A 23104-nucleotide genomic window follows, 5' to 3' on the forward strand; every position below is an offset into this window, starting at 1 on the left:
GAAAGAGGCAGTGTATACATGAGGATGAAAGAGGCAGTGTATACATGAGGGTGAAAGAGGCAGTGTATACATTTACATGAAAGAGGCAGTGTATACATGAGTATGAAAGAGGCAGTGTATACATGAGGGTGAAAGAGGCAGTGTATACATGAGGGTGAAAGAGGCAGTGTATACATGAGTGTGAAAGAGGCAGTGTATACATGAGGGTGAAAGAGGCAGTGTATACATGAGGGTGAGAGGCAGTGTATACATTTAGGTGAAAGAGGCAGAGTATACATGAGTGTGAAAGAGGCAGTGTATACATGAGGGTGAAAGAGGCAGTGTATACATGAGGGTGAAAGAGACAGTGTATAATGGAGGGTGAGAGGCATTGTATGCCGGAGGGTGAAAGAGTTAGTGTATACCTAAGGGTGAAAGAGGCAGTTTATACATGAGGGTAAAAGAGGCAATGTATGCCTGAGGGTGAAAGAGGCAATGTATGCCTGAGGGTGAAAGAGGCAATGTATGCCGGAGGGTGAAAGTGGCAATGTATACCTGAGGGTGAAAGAGGCAGTGTATGCTGCAGGGGTAAAGGGGCAGAGTATGCCTAAGGGTGAACGAGGCAATGTATGCCTGAGGGTGAAAGTGGCAGTATATACATGAGGGTGAAAGGGTCAGTGTATGCTGGAGGGTGAAAGAGGTAGTGTATACATGAGGGTGAAAGAGGCACTGTATGCCTGAGGGTGAAAGGGACAGTGTATGCTGCAGGATGAAATGGGCAGAGTATGCTGGAGGGTGAAAGAGGCAGTGTATGCCAAATGGTGAACAAGGCAATGTATGCCTGAGGGTGAAAGTGGCAGTATATACATGAGGGTGAAAGGGTCAGTGTATGCTGGAGGGTGAAAGAGGCAATGTATGCCTGAGGGTGAAAGAGGCAATGTATACCTGAGGGTGAAAGAGGCAGTGTATGCCTGAGGGTGAGACGGGCAATGTATGCTGGAGGACGAAAGAGGCAGTGTATGCCTGATGGTGAAAGAGGCAGTATATACATGAGGGTGAAAGGGTCAGTGTATGCTGGAGGGTGAAAGAGGTAGTGTATACATGAGGGTGAAAAAGGCACTGTACGCATAAGGTTGAAAGAGGCATTGTATACATGAGGGTGAAAGGGGCAGTGTATGCTGGAGGGTGAAAGAGGTAGTGTATACATGAAGGTGAAAGAGGCACTGTATGCCTAGGTGTGAAGAGGCAGTGTATACAAGAGGGTGAAAGGGGCAGTGTATGCTAGAGGGTGTAAGAGGCAGTATATGCCTAAGTATGAAGAGGCAGTGTATACCTGAGAGTAAAACAGGCATTTTTTCCTTTCTTTTTGTTGAGTTTAACATCACACTGGCACAATTTTAAGGTTATATGATGACTTTACAGCTTGATGATAGAGGAAGATCCAAAGTGCACCTCTCCGCTTTATGTCATCACGGGCAGGCACCTAGGTAGAACCACCAACCTTCAGTAAGCCAGCTACAATAGTGAGGTGCTAGTGATTCAAAGTTGGCACCTAAACCACTGACCCACAAAGACCCCGGTAAAACAGGTACTATTTATCTGAAGGTGAGAGAGGCAGAGTATGCATAAGAATGAAAGAGGCAGTGTATACCTGTAGGTAAATGTTTAATTCTGACAGCACTGTCTGTTTTCTGTACATGCTGGCCTCCAGCTCCACTTGATTTGAATGTGTCAACTTGCAGATCTTTTGGATCCAGGACTATGTCAATCTGAAAATATACCTTCACAGTAGTATCACAAAACAAAGATGCATACTCAGCCTAAAAACAAATTTGTGTTTTAGGCAAACATCCTTGTGTTAAAAGAAATTTTAATTTAAGATGACTGTCCTCTTGATCCTGTGGTAAGTTATATATTTAAACATATAAAACTGTTGTTTTAAACCCCCGAGACTGTTTTCGTTTTTTTTTTTTACATTTCAGGCCCACATGGTAGATGAGGACACCCAATGTGTAGCCTCGTTTAATAAAGTTGTCACTCACTGACTCGTTTATATGTCTGAAAATTGTTGAAAAGGCGTTAAACACGAACAACAAACAAAAGTACGCATATACGCACGCACAAACGCATGCAGGCATACATACATGTGTAGCCTCGTTAAATAAAGTTGTCACTCACTCACTCCACTCAAATCAACTCAACTCAACTCTCAACTCAACTCAACTCAACTCAACTCACATGACTAAACAAGAGCTGTCACAGACTATTTCGAGGCAGAATGGTGAAAACTCAACTCAACTCAACTCAACTCACATGACTAAACAAGAGCTGTCACAGACTATTTCGAGGCAGAATGGTGAAACTGGGCACATCTGAGGAAGCTGGAGCTGTCACTAGGGTGTTTAAAGACTCCAATAAAAATGAAGATATTGGACAATAACTTGAGTCTGTGTGAAAAGTATTAAGTTATAAGAGGGATAAAGAAGATCAAATAAGTATAATTCTAAGCAAAAAGGGATAATACATAAAATATTGGTACAAGAGTGATTTTTGGACATTGTGTAAAACTAGAGCTATCACTAAAGGTGATGAATGTACCCCCAGCATGCACTGACACAGTACATTGCAATTTGACGCACACAAGATTGCATAATTATGTGGACTGTATGTATATAGACTGTATGTATACAGTATAGTAACAAAAAACAAAGTCCCATAACTATGCAGAATATTTATCTAAAAGAATGTAACATGCACCATGCACAACTAGGGTTGGTACTGATCACTTGTGTGAAGTTTCATTAAATTGTGTGTAAGGGTTTGGTAGAACAGGCACGCACAAGACTGCATATGCAGACTGTATGTACATAGTATGTTAACAAGAAACAAAGTCCCATAACTCTGCAATTTTTGTCGCTGAAAGAACCTAACATGCCTCATGCACAACTACTGTTGTTACTGATCACTTGTGTGAAGTTTCATTAAACTGTGTCAAGGGGATGAGGAGAGATGGTGCGCACAAGATTGTGTCTATGTATATAGTATAGTAACAAAAAAACAAAGTCCCATAATTCTGCAAATTTTTTTTCTGAAAGAACCTAACATGCCCCATGCACAACTACTGTTGTTACTGATCACTTGTGTGAAGTTTCATTAAATTGTGTCAAGGGGATGAGGAGAGATGGTGCGCACAAGATTGTGTCTATGTATATAGTATAGTAACAAAAAAACAAAGTCCCATAACTCTGCAATTTTTTTTTCTAAATGAACCTAACATGCCCCATGCACAACTACTGTTGGTACTGATCGCTTGTGTGAAGTTCATTAAATTGTGTCAAGGGGATGAGGAGAGATGGTGCACACAAGATTGTGTCTATGTATATAGTAAAGTAACAAAAAAACAAAGTCCCATAACTCTGCAAATTTTCTTTCTTAAAGAACCTAACATGCCCCATGCACAACTACTGTTGGTACTGATCACTTGTGTGAAGTTTCATTAAATTCTGTCAAGGGGATAAGGAGAGATGGTGCGCACAAGATTGCGTCTACGGACAGATGGACAGACGGACAGACAACCTGAAACCAGTATACCCCCCCCTTACAACTTTGTTGTGGGGGGGGGGGGGTACAATAACAACTTCAAATCTGAATCAAATCCATTTAGTAATAACTGAGGTATAGTGAAAATGCATCAAAATTAACCTGAAATTCTAAGTAAAAGGTAGGGGGGGGGGGGGGGGTGCATAATTCACGAAATATTGGTCATCATGGACCTTGTGTCATATGATGTGGGTGATAAGGTGGAACAACTGTTATTTCAACTGTTTAAAAATCATACTTGATGGAGTTGTCCCACTTAGAAAATACCGGCATTACAAGGTGAACATTTCTGCTACGAACACTCTTGCCTCTTTCATTTTTCAACATTTTAAGGCAAGAAACTGTGATAAAGCTATGTTAAGTCTTATTAAAACTTTCAACACTTTCTTCTTAAATGATTATCAAAAAATATTGCAAACAAGTTAACTGGACTTGGCAAGGATATATAAAGACTAAGGTCTAAATTAATCTTACTGTGTGGTCAGAAAACACTTGTAAAATTGATGAAAGTGGTTATTAATTTATAAAAGTTCTGTTATATACCACTTCCTTCAATATTACTGGATATAATTTAACCTTTAGCATGCTCTTGATAAGTGATTTTGCCTTTGGGACCAATGGAGACCAAGGTCAGCTTGCATGGATGTTGGTCTGTATTGTTCCCTTTTCAGTGAGTAAATTTTCACTGAACACCCCTTTGAATAATATGTGGTACTGCAAAAATTGAACGATGGAACAGTCCATTTTAATAATTTACCAGGGTAAAGGTTAAATAGGAGGACCATGATGGCCATATACTGTATCGCTAACAAGAGTTTCTCAGTTAAGACAAGATGTTCAAAATTTGTAACCACATATAGGGAAAACTAGAGCTACTCTGGCAGCCATGTTTTTGACAAATCAAAATATCTTTAACACATTCAGTAGAGGTTCAACCAAGGAATATGTCTATGAAATCATTTCAAAATCAGACCATTGAGTTTAGGAGATGGCATCTGAAGTTTTTTTGTTAACATCTGGCTGCCACGCTTTTTTTGCAAATCAGAGTTATATAGTATGAGTTAATCTGGTTAATCTTGATGGAGAGTAACCCAAGGATCATTTCTGTGATATTTTTTAAAATAGGGACAGCAGCTTCTGACAAGAAAATCTTTAAAGTTTACATAAAGGGAAAATAAAAGCATGAAGAATTGGAATAATTTGAACAATCTTGGTACAGAAACAATTGTATGATTTTCGTTTTGAAATCAGACCAGTAGCTTAGATGTCTTCTACTTTTAGCTCTGACAGCACATATATGCAATAAAGCATACCATTTAAACAACTTTAGAAGAGGACCATCTGAAGAAAATCCAGACCAAATTTCATCAACTTCTGCTGAACTGTTTCAGAGAAGTTGTTGTTTGGAGAAATTGTAGATGGAGGTATGTACAGCCGACAATGAGTAGTCACAATAGCTCACATTGAATACTTTGTGCTTTGATGACTTAACAAGAGGACCATGATGGTCCTGAATCGCTCACCTGTCCCCACATGACCCAGTTTTAAACTGAGTATGACATCGTTTTTTCTATTATTTGACATAGTGACCTAGTTTTTGAGCTCATGTGACCCAGTTTTGAACCTGACCTAGATATCATCAAGATTAAAGTTCTGACCAATTTTCATGATGATCCATTGAAAAATATGGCCTCTAGAGAGGTCACACAGTTTTTTATTATTTGACCTAATGACCTAGTTATTGATGGCACATGACCCAGTTTCGAATTTGACCTAGATATCAAGGTGAACATTCTGACCAATTTTCATGAAGATCCATTGAAAAGTATGGCCTCTAGAGAGGTCACAACGTTTTTCTATTTTTAGACCTACTGACCTAGTTTTTGACCGCAGTTGACCCAGTTTCAAGCTTGACCTAGATATCATCAAGATGAACATTCAGACCAACTTTCATACAGATCCCTTGAAAAATGTGGCCTCTACAGAGGTCACAAGGTTTTTTTATTATTTGAACTACTGACCTAGTTATTGATGGCACATGACCCAGTTTCGAACTTGACCTAGACATCATCAAGGTGAACATTCTGACCAATTTTCATGAAGATCAATTCACAACTATGGTCTCTAGAGAGGTCACAAGGTTTTTCTATTTTTAGACCTACTGACCTAGTTTTTGACCACATTTTTGAACTTAAACTAGATATCATCAAGATGAACATTCAGACAAATTTTCATATAGATCCCTTGAAAAATATGGCCTCTAGAGAGGTCACAAGGTTTTTTTATTATTTGACCTACTGACCTAGTTATTGAAGGCACGTGACCCAGTTTCGAACTTGACCTAGATATCATCAAGGTAAACATTCTGACCAATTTTCATGAAGATCCATTCAAAAGTATGGCCTCTAGAGAGATCACAAGGTTTTTCTATTTTTAGACCTACTGACCTAGTTTTTGACCACAGTTGACCCAATTTCGAACTTGACCTAGATATCATCAAGATGAACATTCTGACCAACTTTCATCAAGATGAACATTCTGACCAATTTTCATGAAGATCTTGTGAAAAATATGGCCTCTAGAGAGGTCACAAGGTTTTTCTATTTTTAGACCTACTTACCTAGTTTTTGATCGCATGTGACCCAGTTTCAAATTTATCTTAGATATCATCAAGGTGAACATTCTGACCAATTTTCATAAAGACCCCATGAAAAATGTGACCTCTAGAGCGGTCACAAGTCAAAGTTTACGCATGGACGCACGCACCCACGCACGCACGGATGACGGACGCTGCACGATCACAAAAGCACACCTTGTCACTTTGTGACAGGTGAGCTAAAAAGCCAGGTTTTATACAAAGGCCAAGCCCAAAATTAATAAAGGTGATGAATGTACCCCCCGCATGCACTGACATAGTACATTGCAATCTGACGCACACACATAAGATTGCATAATTATGTGGACTGTATGTATACAGTATAGTAACAAACAAGAGGGCCATGATGGCCCTATATCGCTCACCTGTTATCATTGCACTTGAGGACAAGAAGGTCCTCAGAAAAAATATCTAAGTCCAAAGGACAGAAACAACAAAGGAAAGAAATTTAACCAAAAAGAAAAAAAAATTCTTACAAGGTACTGATATGTCAAAATACACCTAAAAATTGGAGGTACCATCGATGTGGTACCACAGAAAAGTGGTCTCTGTTTTTCCCTACGGGCAATAAGGCCTAAAAAAAAAAATTCTTTGTTTCCGGTAACATGCTAAAAAAAATTAGGGTAGGTAGGTCGGAAAACTTATTTTTTTTGGAATTTTTTTTTATTGAGGGAGACTTTTCGGAAATTATTTTTTTGTCAAGAAATTATTACAAATAAGGGGGTTATGCCTTTAGAGCATCAGTAAGTTGATTTCTAACATCACTGGCCATGTTTAAAGCATAAAAAGTGCAGTTTTGCATCTTTTTGTTAAAAAGTTGAAAAAAATATTCTCCAAGGCCATAAAAACATTTAGGGTCGGGCCAAAAATTTAGGGTAGGTCGGGATACCGGAAACAAACAATTTTTTTTTTACGCCTAATAAAAAAGTTACTAAAAATATAGCTATTTATATTAACTTAAAAGGGAAATAATTAAAAAGAAAATTATTGTAAATGAACAAAAGAAGGATCTGCCAAATAAATCTGTTGACATGAATGAAATTTCAGATCAGTATCTTCATTAGTTACAGAGATATACCCATTTTAATTTGAAATAAAGGGAGGTAATTTGACATAAAATCAGTCCATTGTTATCTACCCTGATTGGCTCAGTCCAACTAATGACAATAATGAAATTTCAAATAAGTCCTATAAAAGTACTTACTGATATAAATCCATTTTGACTACAATCAGGGGAGGTAATCAGATATAAATAACTCTGGAACCTACGATTGGATCTGATTTGTCATGGAATCCAAGATTTATTGTTGTTGAAGATATTTTGGAAGTTTGTATCAAATAAAACCATAAATGAAGTCTCTATATGGCTGCAAGAGCCAAAATAGCCAATGTTGAACCTTAAAGGGGCCATAACTCTGGAACCCATGATGGAATCTGGCCAGTTCAAGACAGGAACCAAGATCTTGTGGTGATACAAGTTGTGTGCAAGTTTGGTTAAAATCAAATCATAAATGAAGTTGCTATTGTGCAGACAAGGTCAAAATAGCTAATTTTGGCCCTTTCAGGGGCCATAACTCTGGAACCCATTATGGGATCTGGCCGGTTCAACAAAGGAACTGAGATCTTATGGCAACACAAGTTTTGTGCAAGTTTGATTAAATTCAAATTATAAATAAAGCTGCTAATGTGCAGACAATGTCAAAATAGCCAATGTTGGACCTTTAAGGGGCCATAACTCTCGAACCCATAATGGAATCTAGCCAGTTCAAGAAAGGAACCAAGATCTTATAGTGATACAAGTTGTGTGCAAGTTTGGTTAAAATCAAATCATAAATGAAGCTGCTATTGTGCAGACAATGTCAAAATAGCTAATTCTGGCCCTTTCAGGGGCCATAACTCTGGAACCCATAATGGGATCTGGCCAGTTCAAGAAAGGAACCAAGATCTTATGGTGATACAAGTTGTGTGCCAGTTTGGTAAAAATCAAATCATAAATAAAGCTGCTATTGTGCAGACAAGGTCAAAATAGCTGATTTTGGCCCTTTCAGGGGCCATAACTCTGGAACCCATAATGGGATCTGGCCAGTTCAAGAAAGGAACTGAGATCTTATGGTGATACAAGTTGTGTGCAAGTTTGGTTAAAATAAAATCATAAATGAAACCACTATCGTGCAGACAAGAAATTGTTGACGCACGCACGCACGGACTGACGACGGACGATTACAAAAGCTCACCTTGTCACTATTTGACACGTGAGCTAAAAACAAAGTCCCATAACTATGCAGAATATTTATCTAAAAGAACGTAACATGCACCATGCACAACTAGGGTTGGTACTGATCACTTGTGTGAAGTTTCATTAAATTGTGTGCAAGGGTTCGGAAGATTAGGCGCGCAGAAGATTGCATATGTAGACTGTATGTACATAGTATGTTAACGAAAAACAAAGTCCCATAACTTTGCAATTTTTTTTTTGAAAGAACCTAACATGCCCCATGCACAACTACTGTTGTTACTGATCACTTGTGTGAAGTTTCATTAAATTGTGTCAAGGGGATGAGGAGAGATGGGGCGCACAAGATTGTGTCTATGTATATAGTATAGTGACAAAAAACAAAGTCCTGTAACTCCGCAAAACATTTTTCTGAAAGAACCTTACATGCCCCATGCACAACTACTGTTGTTACTGATCACTTGTGTGAAGTTTCATTAAACTGTGTCAAGAGGATGAGGAGAGATGGTGCGCACAAGATTGTGTCTATGTATATAGTATAGTAACAAAAAACAAAGTCCCATAACTCTGCAATTTTTTTTTCTGAAAGAACCTAACATGGCCCATGCACAACTACTGTTGTTACTGATCACTTGTGTGAAGTTTCATTAAAATGTGTGCAAGGGTTCAGAAGATTAGGCGCGCACAAGATTGCATATGTAGACTGTATGTACATAGTATGTTAACGAAAAACAAAGTCCCTAACTCTACAATTTTTTTCTTTTGAAAGAACCTAACATGCCCCATACACAACTACTGTTGTTACTGATCACTTGTGTGAAGTTTCATTAAATTGTGTCAAGGTGATGAGGAGAGATGGTGCGCACAAGATTGTGTCTATGTATATAGTATAGTAACAAAAAACAAAGTCCCGTAACTCCGCAAAACATTTTTCTGAAAGAACCTAACATGGCCCATGCACAACTACTGTTGTTACTGATCACTTGTGTGAAGTTTCATTAAACTGTGTCAAGGGGATGAGGAGAGATGGTGCGCACAAGATTGTGTCTATGTATATAATATAGTAACAAAAAACAAAGTCCCGTAACTCTGCATTTTTTTTTTCTGAAAGAACCTAACATGCCCCATGCACAACTACTGTTGTTACTGATCACTTGTGTGAAGTTTCATTAAATTGTGTCAAGGGGATGAGGAGAGATGGTGCGCACAAGATTGTGTCTACGGACGGACGGACAGACAGACAACCTGAAACCAGTATACCCCCCTTACAATTTTGTTGTTCAGGGGGTTCAAAAATATGTTTGTTTGCTGTCTCCCTACCTACCCACTTAAAATGCTGCGCCCCAAAAGTTTTTATTGGACAATGCTGGTCAAATTTTTTTTAAGTTCCGATATGACAAGTGCCACATATATTTCAAGTAAGCAAAATAATAAGTAAGAAAGTTTAAATTGTATTATTTAATTTCATCCTTTTATATGACATACACCAATTTGTCTTATTTTTACAGAAGAAATATTCTGTAAGAAACGATCATATAGGGCCTACCTACTAGTAAAAGTATAAGCCCCCAACCAAAAAAAATAAAAAATTGCCTACCTACCTACCTACCCAACATTAAAAATAGGGTCGGGAGACAGTAAACAAAGACTTTTTTAAATGTGGCCCAACTGTTACCTCAGAAGGTTGTGGTAGAACAGCTACGGAAATAGTGCTTGTATGTACACGACCTTTAGATTCTGTCTTTGGTATTCGTTGGACTCTATGGATGCCCCCTTCATACTTCATCTCCCCAAACACACCCTGCCCACTGATAGAAGCCGAAACCTTGCGAACACCTTCATCAGAATCTGAAAACATTTGAAGTTACATCCATTTATCTATTGTTGTCTCTTGTCTTGGAAGGCTGGAAGTTGAGCGGCTGCTTTGGATGTGGAGGTCGTGCATTCAATCCCTGGCCTAGTCATACCAGAGGAGTAAAAAATGGTACTATAGTAGTACCATCTTCGCTTGGTGCTTAGCATGAAGATGATAGTGCTAGGATTAGTCAGCCCAGTGTCAGTATAATGTGATTTGGTGGGTAAGGCATGATATTCAAGTGAAGCAGCACTATAAAGATTGGCATTGTGCTCACTGCTACAAGTATACACTGTCGTTTATATGACTGAACAAGAGCTGTCTCCATAGGATGACACATGCCCCCGATGGCACTTTGAATGAATAGTTATGGCCGATGTTAGAGTTTAGGACCTTTGACCTATGGACCTGGGTCTTGCGCACGACACGTCGTCTTACTGTGGTACACATTCATGCCCAATAATTTTAAAATCCATGCATGAATGACAAAGATATGGACCGGACACGCCCATCAATGCACTTTCATGAAATATGACCTTTAACGTCTAAGTGTGACCTTGACCTTTGAGCTACGGATCTGGGTCTTGCGCGCAACATGTCGTCTTACTGTGGTACACATTCATGCCAAGTTATTTGAAAATCCATCCATGGATGACAAAGATATGGACCGGACACGAATGCACTATCATGAAAAATGACCTTTAACGTCTAAGTGTGACCTTGACCTTTGAGTTACGGACCTGGGTCTTGCGCGCAACATGTCGTCTTACTATGGTACACATTCATGCTAAGTTATTTGAAAATCCATCCATGGATGACAAAGATATGGACCGAACACGAATGCACTATCATGAAAAATGACCTTTAAAGTCTAAGTGTGACCTTGACCTTTGAGCTACGGATCTGGGTCTTGCGCGCAACACATCGTCTTACTGTGGTACACATTCATGCCAAGTTATTTGAAAATCCATCCATGGATGACAAAGATATGGACCGGACACGAAAATTGCGGTCAGACTGACAGACTGACAGACCGACAGACGGTTCAAAAACTATATGCCTCCCTTCGGAGGCATAAAAATTGTTGAAAAGGCGTTAAACACAAACAACAAACAAAAGCATGCACATACGCACGCACAAACGCATGCAGGCACACATGCATGCAGGCACACACGCATGCACACAACCACACCTATATCTAAAGTTGCCACTGGTTGTCCAAATGGATGACTCCTCCAGAAGAAGGAAGTCAGTTAAGGTGTTGGAGAAAAACAGGAGGAGAAATCAATACAAGAAGCATCCCCTTTACAAGATGTAAAGTATTCAACATGGAACCTAAATTTAATGTCACACTACAAAAGTAAAAAGTATTTCTTATTTAAAGATTCGAGCCTCCAGTGGGTTTTGAAACAGAGCCTGTCCTGTCTCCAGTGGAGTTCGAACCCAAGACCATCCAGTCTCCCAAAGAACTCCAGTTTCCAATTGACAAGGGGTTTGAACCAAAAGCTGTCCAGTCACTGTTGGAGTATGAACTGGAGACTTGGGGTTTGAACAAACATCCATCAAGCTTCCAGTGGGGTTTGAACTAAACACCATCCAGTCTTAAAGTAGGGTTTGAACCAGAGACTGTCAGTCCTCCAGTCGGCTTGAACCAAAGACCACCCATTATGTGTAATGATTATGAAAATTTTCAAACTTTAAATCATATACTTACTTGTATTTCTTGTAACATGAGTTATATCAAACTGCCAGCCTTTACTTTGAGCAAAATTCTGGTACATTTCAAACACTTCCTGAGCAAAGAGCATTGATTCCTGACCGCCAGCACCAGACTCCACCTCTAAAATGATGTCACATTCATCTATATGCTCGTCTGGACATACGATATCTACAAGCTGAAGTGATTCCAACAGAACAGGTTAAAAACCCTTCATAGAAATTGCAATCAACTGAAAATGAGATAGTTTATGAAGCTTTTTTATGGAGACTATATACAAGGGTTGATCCAAAAGTAATGTCATAGGAGCTATAAAAATGTGTACAATGAACATGAAAAGAAAACAAAAATTCCAATGGAAGTACAAGATCTATTTGCATTATGTTTTGAAAATATCACAAAAATTTATTGCTTACTTAAGTTATGGAAATACTGACATGCATAAAAGCAATTTCTATAATTTATAAACAAAGAATAAATGTGCAATAGACAAGTGTAACATTACTTCTGGTGTGATTTGGCTGAGCTTGAGCCGTGGAGGACGTGCTCTTTTATTAATTTGACATCATCCCCGGCAGGTTTCGTTCAGCATTTGTGAACTCTTCGTAGGACTTGACCGAATGATAGGGCAAGTTTAGTTCGCATATGTAGACTGCAAACATTACTATGAGGAAGCCATGAGCCAACTGAACAATGAACAATTCTATGTCAAACTAAACAGGGATCTTACAGAGAGACACCACAATCAAGTAATTGATCTCCTATCACAAATACGTGACAAGAAAGAAATAAGCGATAAACTATTCAATAGCCTCGTCCAAGGGTAATGTTCTACCACCTCCCAAAAATTCACAATTCTAACAGAAGTCTAACTTACTACATCAGTTCTTCGAGGACTGCAACAACTTACATAATACCATCAAATTCACGATGGAATTCTTTGATAAAAGTATCACTTTCCTAGATAATGTAACAAGACACAGTACAGACGGCAAAATTATATTTTACCTCTACTGTAAACCAACTTACAGTGTTATCTAGAATACAGCTCGAACCACCCAGCCTGCATTAAAAAATCCAGCCCCTACACGCTTAACGCAGACTTTCACAAGCACACAAAAAAGCAACATTATAGCCTTCTTTGCAAAATGGGGATATTCACAACAGCTACTAAATGATTGCTTTAACAAAGTACTCCCGAAGAACAGAAAAAACTTACAACACTAGACAAAGGGAATTAAAAATTCCCGTATTCCTAGATTTTGACAAAGACAATTGCTTTATTAAACAAACCATTCTACGCTTCTGGCCAATACTGAGCCAAACATTCCCTAATATCTTCAGTGACAAACCTGTATTTGCACACTGCATAGGCCACTGAATCAGCCACAACCTAATATGTGCAACATTCACCAACAGACTGCCATCCACTGCAGCTTGTCCACATCCGAACTATGTAGATTTACTTATTTATTTTATTTGGGTTTTACGGCGCACCAACACAGTATAGGTTATATGGCGCCAAACAGGACTACAAATTTTGGTTTCACATCTCATTTACATCAAAATAAGACTGTCCAAACCTTAACTGCCAATTTTGTGCAGATATGCTAAAATCAAAAAGGTTTAAGAGTACATTCACTAAACTAACGTATATGTGCAAACTCTGAGGACATTATACTACCAAAAACGTCGTATACCTACTTACATGCACAAACTGCAACAAACAATATGTCGGTGAAACTAAACGTGAATTCCAAATTAGAATAAAAGAGCATCTATGAGACATTTGTCTGAACAAAGACACACCAGTTCCCAACATTTCAACACAGTAAACCACAACATCACACATGTACAATATCAAATCATTGAAATCATACATTCTGATCTGAACACAGAACAAAGCACAAACATAAGACGCAATAGAGAATTTTATTGGATCCACCAGCTCCACACTCTTCACCCAGCAGGGTTAATTTGGTTTTTGTTTGTTTTGGATTTAATGCCGTTTTTCAACAGTATTTCAGTCATATAACGGCGGATAGTTAACCTAACCAGTGTTCCTGGATTCTGTACCAGTACAAACCTGTTATCTGCAAGTAACTGCCAACTTCCCCACATGAATTATCAGAGGTGGAAGATAAATGATTTCAGACACACTGTCTTTTATCAAATCGTCACGAACATACGCCCCACCCGGAGATCGAACTCGCGACCCTGCGGCCCGTAGACCAACGCTCTCCCTACTGAGCTAAGTGGGCGGGCTCCAGCAGGGATCAATATTTCCGGATATAATGGGAATACATGCTTTTTGCTAAACACAGTTTTGTCTAAACATTATTGGGTCCAAGGATATAGAACTGTTTGAAGACCAGTCTAAACATTATTGGGTCCAAGGATATAGAACTGTTTGAAGACCAGTCTAAACATTATTGGGTCCAAGGATATAGAACCGTTTGAAGACCAGTCTAAAACTGGAGGATATGATTGGCTGATTCTGGGCACACTTTTAAAATTGACCAAAGGAAAAACTGTATTCTTACTCTTAGCAAACTAAATTTCCTGGTTGGAGTGTTAACACAAAGAATTTTACTTTATACACAAACTGAATGTGGTACAACATGGTGCATTTTATCAATGTTAAACATGTATCTGTAGATAAGATACAATATCTGTCCAATAGATATTTTACCTTTTCTTCCAACTCTTCAATTTCTGCACAACAAGTTTGTTTTTCATCTCTAACAAGTTCTTTCATCTCTTCATCTGAAATGTTATAAGATCTGTGTACATGTACATTTTGTATCTTCAACTAGAATCTGCTTCTGTTTTAAATAGAATCTCTTTATCCTGAACAAATGTTTGTAAACTGAACAGTTGACAAATTCCATATATAACCTGAGCATTTCTATGCTAAATGCGTCTGCTACTGTGTTGCTTGTTTGTCTTCTATGCTTCCAAAGAATCTTTTCACAGATCTTATAAACTATCACAACAGCAATGTTTAAGTGCCATGTGGCAACTGTAAAAAATCTCCTCATATCTAGACTCAGTGTTGTTATATTTTCTGGTCCTTTGGGATCACGGAGAACATTAAACTCTACTATAACAGAATTCCTCTTAAGCCAGCACTAGGGGGTGTAAGGGGAGCTCCACATTCCATTATCTCGTGAACAGACTCGAGCAAACCAAGCCTACTACATGTTTTATGTTGCTTAAATGTGTTCTGAGCTTCAAAAGGATCTTTTCAACGTATTTATCAACCTAAACTTCATTATGACTAATATTCTGGCTAGATTTCATATAGATTACGCTGAAAATAATGCTATAGATTGTTAACAAGGTTTATCTTTAACATATTGACCCAGTTTTTGACCCTAGACGACCAAATTAAAAACCTGATTTCACTCTGTGCTGGGATGAGCAATAAACTTAAGCAGTATTGTGTATATGAACAAGGAATAAGGTAGTGCAGTCATCAGCACTAGTATGAAATTGCAATCTCTCAGTTATCACAAATTAAATGGAAAGCACGGCAATCTGCTTGAATGGAAAGCACGGCAATCTGCTTGTCAATGAATGGAAAGCACTGCAATCTGCTTGAATGGAAAGCACGGCAATCTGCTTGTCAATGAATGGAAAGCACTGCAATCTGCTTGAATGGAAAGCACGGCAATCTGCTTGTCAATGAATGGAAAGCACTGCAATCTGCCTGAATGGAAAGCACGGCAATCTGCTTGTCAATGAATGGAAAGCACGGCAATCTGATTGAATGGAAAGCACGGCAATCTGCTTGAATAGTAAGAAACGAGATTTGACTAGGGGTAAAATTAAAACTTACCACGCTGCATTTGATTCAATTCCTCCAGTTCGTCATACTTGACTTTCAGTGCTTCAAAAATATCCACAATCCCTCTCAGTAAGCGTAACTTATGTCCCTGTTGCTGTCCAAGAATCTGCCCTACAGCCTGTGCACTACTTAATGCTTTACATTCTTCTTCCAAAGACGTCAAATACTTTCTGTATGTTTCATTCCCTAAGGTGAATCGAGATGTCTTTGTTGAATAATTTCTAGCACTACAAGCGCCACAAAGTTGACAATATTCTGTAGATGACAGGAACTTTTTTCTACTATAAGAAACCTTCACATCATGTGGTTTATTTTCAACAATTGCCTTTGTCTTTATCACGCTATTGTTTAAATAAGTTTTAGTTGTAGATACTGATAAATGTCGCAATGGTAGTTTTGACAAATGGGACATCAACCGCAAACTTTTCATGCTTGAGTATGTCAAAGAAGCCATGGCTTTCTGTAAGTCAATGTCGCAAGCATCTGAAGAAAAAACAAAATGAAATTATTAGGTATTTACAATCAGTCAGCAACATTCAAATTCTACAATTACTGAAAACCTTAAGTCATAATTGGCAAGTACATGTATATAATTATGTATTTACAATGACTCAGAATATTAGTTTACAAAATTCACTGTCAAAGTTACTGGGGGGGGGGGATTCAGCTTCAGGTGCAGATGTGCATCCTCCTGTCTTATAAGGGGCACCACATATTCCTATAATCAGAGTTTCAGAAATCTCATGTCCAGAGCACGAGGGCTACCAGAAAATTCTTTCGGGCAATTAGCTTATTTCCCAGCTTTCTTACTATACACATGTAGGTCCAAATAATTTGGCTTCTGAACTGATTCTGAGGTATTTTTGTGAATCGTGATAGGGCAGAATCCCTTTCTTTACATCAAACTAGTGAAGACCTTTTCTGTGAATCGTGATAGGGCAGAATCCCTTTCTTTACATCAAACTAGTGAAGACCTTTTCTGTGGATCGTGATAGGGCAGAATCCCTTTCTTTACATCAAACTAGTGAAGACCTTTTCTGTGGATCGTGATAGGGCAGAATCCCTTTCTTTACATCAAACTAGTGAAGACCTTTTCTGTGGATCGTGATAGGGCAGAATCCCTTTCTTTACATCAAACTAGTGAAGACCTTTTCTGTGGATCGTGATAGGGCAGAATCCCTTTCTTTACATCAAACTAGTGAAGACCTTTTCTGTGGATCGTGATAGGGCAGAATCCCTTTCTTTACATCAAACTAGTGAAGACCTTTTCTGTGGATCGTGATAGGGCAGAATCCCTTTCTTTACATCAAACTAGTGAAGACCTTTTCTGTGAATCGTGATAGGGCAGAATCCCTTTCTTTACATCAAACTAGTGAAGACCTTTTCTGTGAATCGTGATAGGGCAGAATCCCTTTCTTTACATCAAACTAGTGAAGACCTTTTCTGTGAATCGTGATAGGGCAGAATCCCTTTCTTTACATCAAACTAGTGAAGACCTTTTCTGTGAATCGTGATAGGGCAGAATCCCTTTCTTTACATCAAACTAGTGAAGACCTTTTCTGTGAATCGTGATAGGGCAGAATCCCTTTCTTTACATCAAACTAGTGAAGACCTTTTCTGTGAATCGTGATAGGGCAGAATCCCTTTCTTTACATCAAACTAGTGAAGACCTTTTCTGTGGAGAATATAGATTTAGGTAAAAATACGATCGGGCAATATACCTAAATGATGAAATCGTAAAACTGTATTATTTTATGGTTTAAAAATAACATTAAAACATGTTAATAAAGCGTAAGCACTATATATGTTTCATTTTGGCTACCTTGCTGTATTTACATGTCTGCCATTACACTCAGTACAGCTGGTGCAGTTTGTCGTTATCAATCATGTGACAGGAATCGGAGTCATATAAAATTTATGTAAACTTTAGGGTGAGTTGTTTAAAAGTAAATTAAAACAGTGACATACCGTACTCTTGTTTTGCCATTTATTCACATAATTGTCATAGGGTAAACCTATAACAATGTTTTAACATATAAATTTTGTATACTCTAATGTAAATTCTGTTTCAGAAACATAAATATAATTTATTATATATCACTAGTCATAATAACAATACCTAACAATCAAATAGTAAATCTGCTGAACACCAATTATACAGACCGTAGGCAGAGTAGTTTGTAGTTGTAGTCGTAGGCCGTATCAGTTATTCACCAATATTTGTTTCCCTAACACCATCTAACATACTGACTTTCCCAGCACAAAATTATTAACCGATCACATTTCGATCAACTAATATTTGCCATATAAGCCGAATTTGTGCTGAAAGCTATAATCATCAATTTATGTAGTTATATATAAATATATACAGGAGCGTATCTGCCCCAGATAATATACTGAAAATCTGTCCACAAATGTTGTTATCACTACCACTTAGCAGCCCAGCGACAAAAACATCAATTGAATGGAAGGAAAAAAATGGATATTCTTTCCAGGTGTCTTAAAATTTCACTAATATATTTGTTTCTTAATAAATAGTTAAAATGCAATATAAGAATCACTGCACAGTGTCCGAAATAAATCTGAATTCCAACTTGCCCATAGAACTGATTTCAACTTGCCCTGGATCTCTACTTTAAAAACATGTTCAATCTCGGAACGTCAGGGCTTCCATTAGGATTCAGTTTCATGGAGTCAGGACTGCCTAACATACAGATTTTGGAGTCCCTCTTAAATTTTCTTGGAGTCCTACATATTATCACTTTGTACAATGACCTTCAATACCATCAACATCATCATCACCATCATCATCATAATCAATTTCATTACTATCATCATCATACTAATTGGTTCAGAACAGTGCATAAAGTAATAGAATTTAGAGAAAAGGACCACTAGATTGATAAGAAAACATCTTATTTAACAAAAAATAATTTATTGTTTTTTAAATTCATAGCAACAGTCAGCATTTTATTAAAATCACCAAACTTACTGTTGTTCAGCTACAAAACGAAAATCCACTTAAAAAAATCTGAAATACATTTTACTTGGAGTAGAATTATGCACTCATTCTCACGGGAATTGGGAATTTGATGTCGCCATACACTAAGTCCAACATGTGAATGTTATAATATTGATTTTGAAAAACAGATATCAAATACAGGGTGCAATCGACCCACTGGATGTAAAAAATTGTCCCAAAATCGATTAATGCATTAGAATTGGCTACATTACTGTGCAAAATGTAATGTTCGAGACTGTCGCCATTTACATTGTTCTTCTTTGGGTAGATGTACTGATGTACAGTTGGACATTTTAATGATATATTTATCTTTGTTGCATATTTTGATATGTTACAAACAGAGTCTTATATGATTTCTTGAAAGAAATTGACGAAATAAATAAAAAATATGCCCAAACATGATGTCGCCAAATTTCTTGTTGCATTGTAATGTCCGCGATCAGTAATCTTATGTAATGCACAGACATTATATTTACACAACAGACATGCGAATTTCGTCACAAAAGGAGGTAAATTGATATGACTTATCAAATTAAAGAATATTGAAATATTACGACAAATTTTAAATCACAATTATAGTTTACACTGAGGCCTGTTAACTCAGTAAGCTATATTACTGAACATAATGTAATGTCCGCGATCCATTTTCTATGATAAAGGTAAATCTTGGACGTTGTATTTATTTCATCACTGAGTTACATCAAATGGCTGTACGGCGGTAGCTTTTGGTAAGTTAAAAACGCAATACGGCTGATTTGTCAAGCCAATAACAATGGTGCGTAATGTACGCGATTGTAATGTTCAATACTATACTCATTAAATTGCAATTAAAAGACATTAAAAACACCTGTTAACTACGTCATTAATAGTGACGTCACAATTCTGTTCCAAGAATTTGTTTACTGCTAGAAAAATACCCCGGCAGCCATTTTTTGTGAAGTTTGTTCTACGAAAATAAATACGATTTGGTAAGTAAATTCTTTTGCTTTCTTTTATATATTAATAATCGTTTATGTCTTTTGCAAATTTGTAATGTTGTAACCATATAAATCAGGTAAGCGATGCAAATATAAATGATGAAAATATGTGAATAAATACATGCTTTGTATGGCGTGTAATGTACGCGATCTTTGGTATCGAACATTACACATTTATATATTATTTGAAATACTTTAAGTACTTGTTTCTTTTGTGTTATATACTTGAATAAACAGCATCCCTCCCCTTTAAAAAGGTTTATCTATTCAAGGAAAAATATTTTTGATGAACATGAATGTTGTATATAAAATAAAGCGTCGTAAAACATGTGTTATGTTTGGTATATTGTTCTAGCATTTGTTTAATGACATAATCCAAAAGGGGATATTTCTTAAGCAATTAATTACAGTTTTACTAGAAACCAAGCCTTAAACTTGCATTTAATAGTTTTAAAAGCATATGATCCGGCGCCTTTATTGTAAAACTTGGTCTCGAACATTACATTATTATGTATCGAACATTTCATTGAAAATGGTAACGTTTTTCGTTTATATTTCAGGTGAATATGGTAAAGTCACGATCAGAAATATGTAAAGATTACAGAAAAAGGCTTAAAGAACAGGATAATGAGGCATATCTAAGAAAGGAACGAGAGAGGCGTCGAAAGAACTATGTCCCTTCTGGTGTATTAAGCTCATCTGAACGAGCTGTAAGACGGCATAAAGTACGTGAGGCCGTAAAACGATGTCGCGAGAGGAAAAAGGTGATAGCACAAGAAAGAGATAGGGCTGATCAACGTGAATCATTAAGCACAAGTGGGTATGAAAGTGCAGGTGGGTCTGCGGAAAATAGCGAGAGGTTTGTTGTTGCGATGCGGTTTTCAAATAGAGCAGTCGGACCAAGGAATCGAGTCACAAAGGAGTTAAAACGCGCCAACCAACAACTGAAAGAACTGAAAATGGCTAACCTAAACCTAATGAGAAAGTTAAAAACTGAACAGCGGAAACGACAAAGAATCGTCAAAAGACTTCATGGTTCACCCTAAACCCCAAGAACCAGTACGGAAAAGCTGATGAATCGAGCTGGACTTTCTAATATTCAGAAGAATAAAGTCAGAAAAGAAATCATATTTGGTCATGTAGTAGCTGCTGAGCTGAAAGAGAAGGCAAAGGTTTGCAATAAGTCAACAATAAAGAACACTCACCGACTTATTGCGGGTAAAATAGTCAAGAAATATAAATGTCGTTTCGCACTTGGCAAAAAAATTGGACTGAACAAAAACACTGTAACCAAGTACTCAGCTAATGGTGTACGAGTAAACAAAGGAAGCCTGAAGAAAACAAGAAAGTTGGAACAAGAAATAACCCATTTCCTCGAGCGCGATGATAACAGCCGAATGCAACCTGGGAAAAAGGACACAATAAAACATGCTGGAGAAGTCAAACAAGCAAGGGTTCTTACAGATTATCTTCAAAATCTGTATGAAAAATTTCTAGCTGAAAATCCAAGGAGCAACATATCGTTTGCAACATTTTGTAGAATCAGACCTAAACACATACAACTTTCCGCATTCATTTCAAGAAGTAGTTGTTTGTGCACTAAACACCAGAATATGGCACTAACGGCCAAAACACTGCGACGAGAAGGGGTCTCAACATCAGTCAACCCAGAGGTATTTTTAAAAGAGAACCATGATAGACAGGAAGTACTAGTCAAAATATCAGAGACAATTGCTGTACCTCAATGGAAGAGAGTTGAAATTGAGGATAGAGGGAAAAAGAAACATGTAATGAGGATAACCAACACTGATATGAAAAGGGATGAATTCGCTGATCACATTGATAAACAGAAGAATGATTTTGGTGAGCATGTTGACAGAGTCAAAACCCAGTATGCCCAAATAAGGACACTTAAGCAAAACCTACCTGTAGACCACGCGATAATTCAGATGGATTTCGCCGAAAACTATGCCTGTAGATGTTCAGAGGAAATTCAATCAGCATATTTCAACCAAACTGGTGTGACACTACACCCTGTAGTGTTGTACTTCAAAGAAGACAACGAACTAAAGCACAAAAGCATCGTAATTGTGTCAGATACTCTTTCACATAATGCACAGACTGTTGTTACATTCATGGACAAAATTGTTCCAGAAGTAAAGAAGTTCGTTCCTAACGTGAAGGTGTGTCATTATTGGACTGATAGTCCTACGTCTCAATACAGGAATAAACTGATATTTGACACAGTGGCCAATCATGAGAACATATACAACTGCGCAGCTGTGTGGAATTATTTCGAGGCGGGCCACGGGAAGGGCCCGTGCGACGGGCTGGGCGGCACGGTTAAAAGAATGGCCGATACAGCCATTAAAACAGGACGAGCCATGATTCAAGACGCAAAAGATTTCTTTACGTGGGCAAGTGAGGCATCTACGTTTGAAAATGTATCATTTATATTTGTTGGAGATCAAGCCATAACAGAGAAGGTCCGTGACATGTCACACATATTTGAAGATCTTCGACCGGTCAAAGGAACAATGAAACTCCATGCAGTTGTTGGAAATGGACAATCTAGCGTCTTAGTGAAAGAAACAAGCTGTTACTGTCAGCTTTGCTTGTCAGGTGAACGCTGCAACACATGGAGACAAGAACGAACACGTAAACGGAATACAGAAGTTGGAAACCAAACTGAACCCGAAAAACATTTGGACACACATATTGCAACACATACACATATTACCATTGACGATTACGTTGCAGCAGTGTATGAGACCGGGTGGTATGTTGGGAAGGTGGTGGATATCGATGACGAAGATGACGAGGTTGAAATATCCTTTATGGTGAAGAAAAAGGAATTATATCAGTGGCCGAGGCAAGCTGACAAGATATGGATTGCAATGAGGGATATTTGTGTGTTATTCAAACACCTATAGGAACTGGAAAAACAAAGCGAATGTACAAACTAGTAGATACTGATGAGGAGAAATGTGAGCAGTTATATGCATATAGAAGTTAGATCTTATAAAGGTCAGGTTAATTGATTATATGACCAACAAAACAACATAGATGGTTTTGTAATGTTCGATACATCAGAACATAATTAACAAATTATACTGTATATACATACTTATCAAATACAATTATGCAGAGACAACTAACTATCATCATATATGAATGCAACGAAACATGTTTAGACATTATGTATTTACAAACAG

At 37.7% G+C, this 23104-nt stretch overlaps 1 protein-coding gene across 3 annotated transcripts in view; it reads right to left on the reverse strand.

Moving 5' to 3' along the window:
- LOC123537022 (peptide chain release factor 1-like, mitochondrial) overlaps positions 1-23104 on the reverse strand; it is a 41370-nt gene that overhangs the window by 12210 nt on the left and 6056 nt on the right. For all 3 annotated transcript variants that reach the window (XM_053528580.1, XM_053528581.1, XM_053528582.1), the window contains exons 2-6: positions 15882-16373; positions 14733-14806; positions 12038-12218; positions 10144-10316; positions 1631-1748 (exon numbers count right to left, since the gene is read on the reverse strand). In XM_053528580.1, the coding sequence (XP_053384555.1) occupies positions 1631-1748; positions 10144-10316; positions 12038-12218; positions 14733-14806; positions 15882-16344 (1009 nt within the window). In that variant the 5' untranslated portion in view covers positions 16345-16373. The remainder of the gene's footprint in view (positions 1-1630; positions 1749-10143; positions 10317-12037; positions 12219-14732; positions 14807-15881; positions 16374-23104) is intronic.

This window comes from Mercenaria mercenaria, chromosome 17 (genome assembly GCF_021730395.1).
Source record: "Mercenaria mercenaria strain notata chromosome 17, MADL_Memer_1, whole genome shotgun sequence".
NCBI classification, from domain to species: Eukaryota; Metazoa; Mollusca; class Bivalvia; order Venerida; family Veneridae; genus Mercenaria; species Mercenaria mercenaria.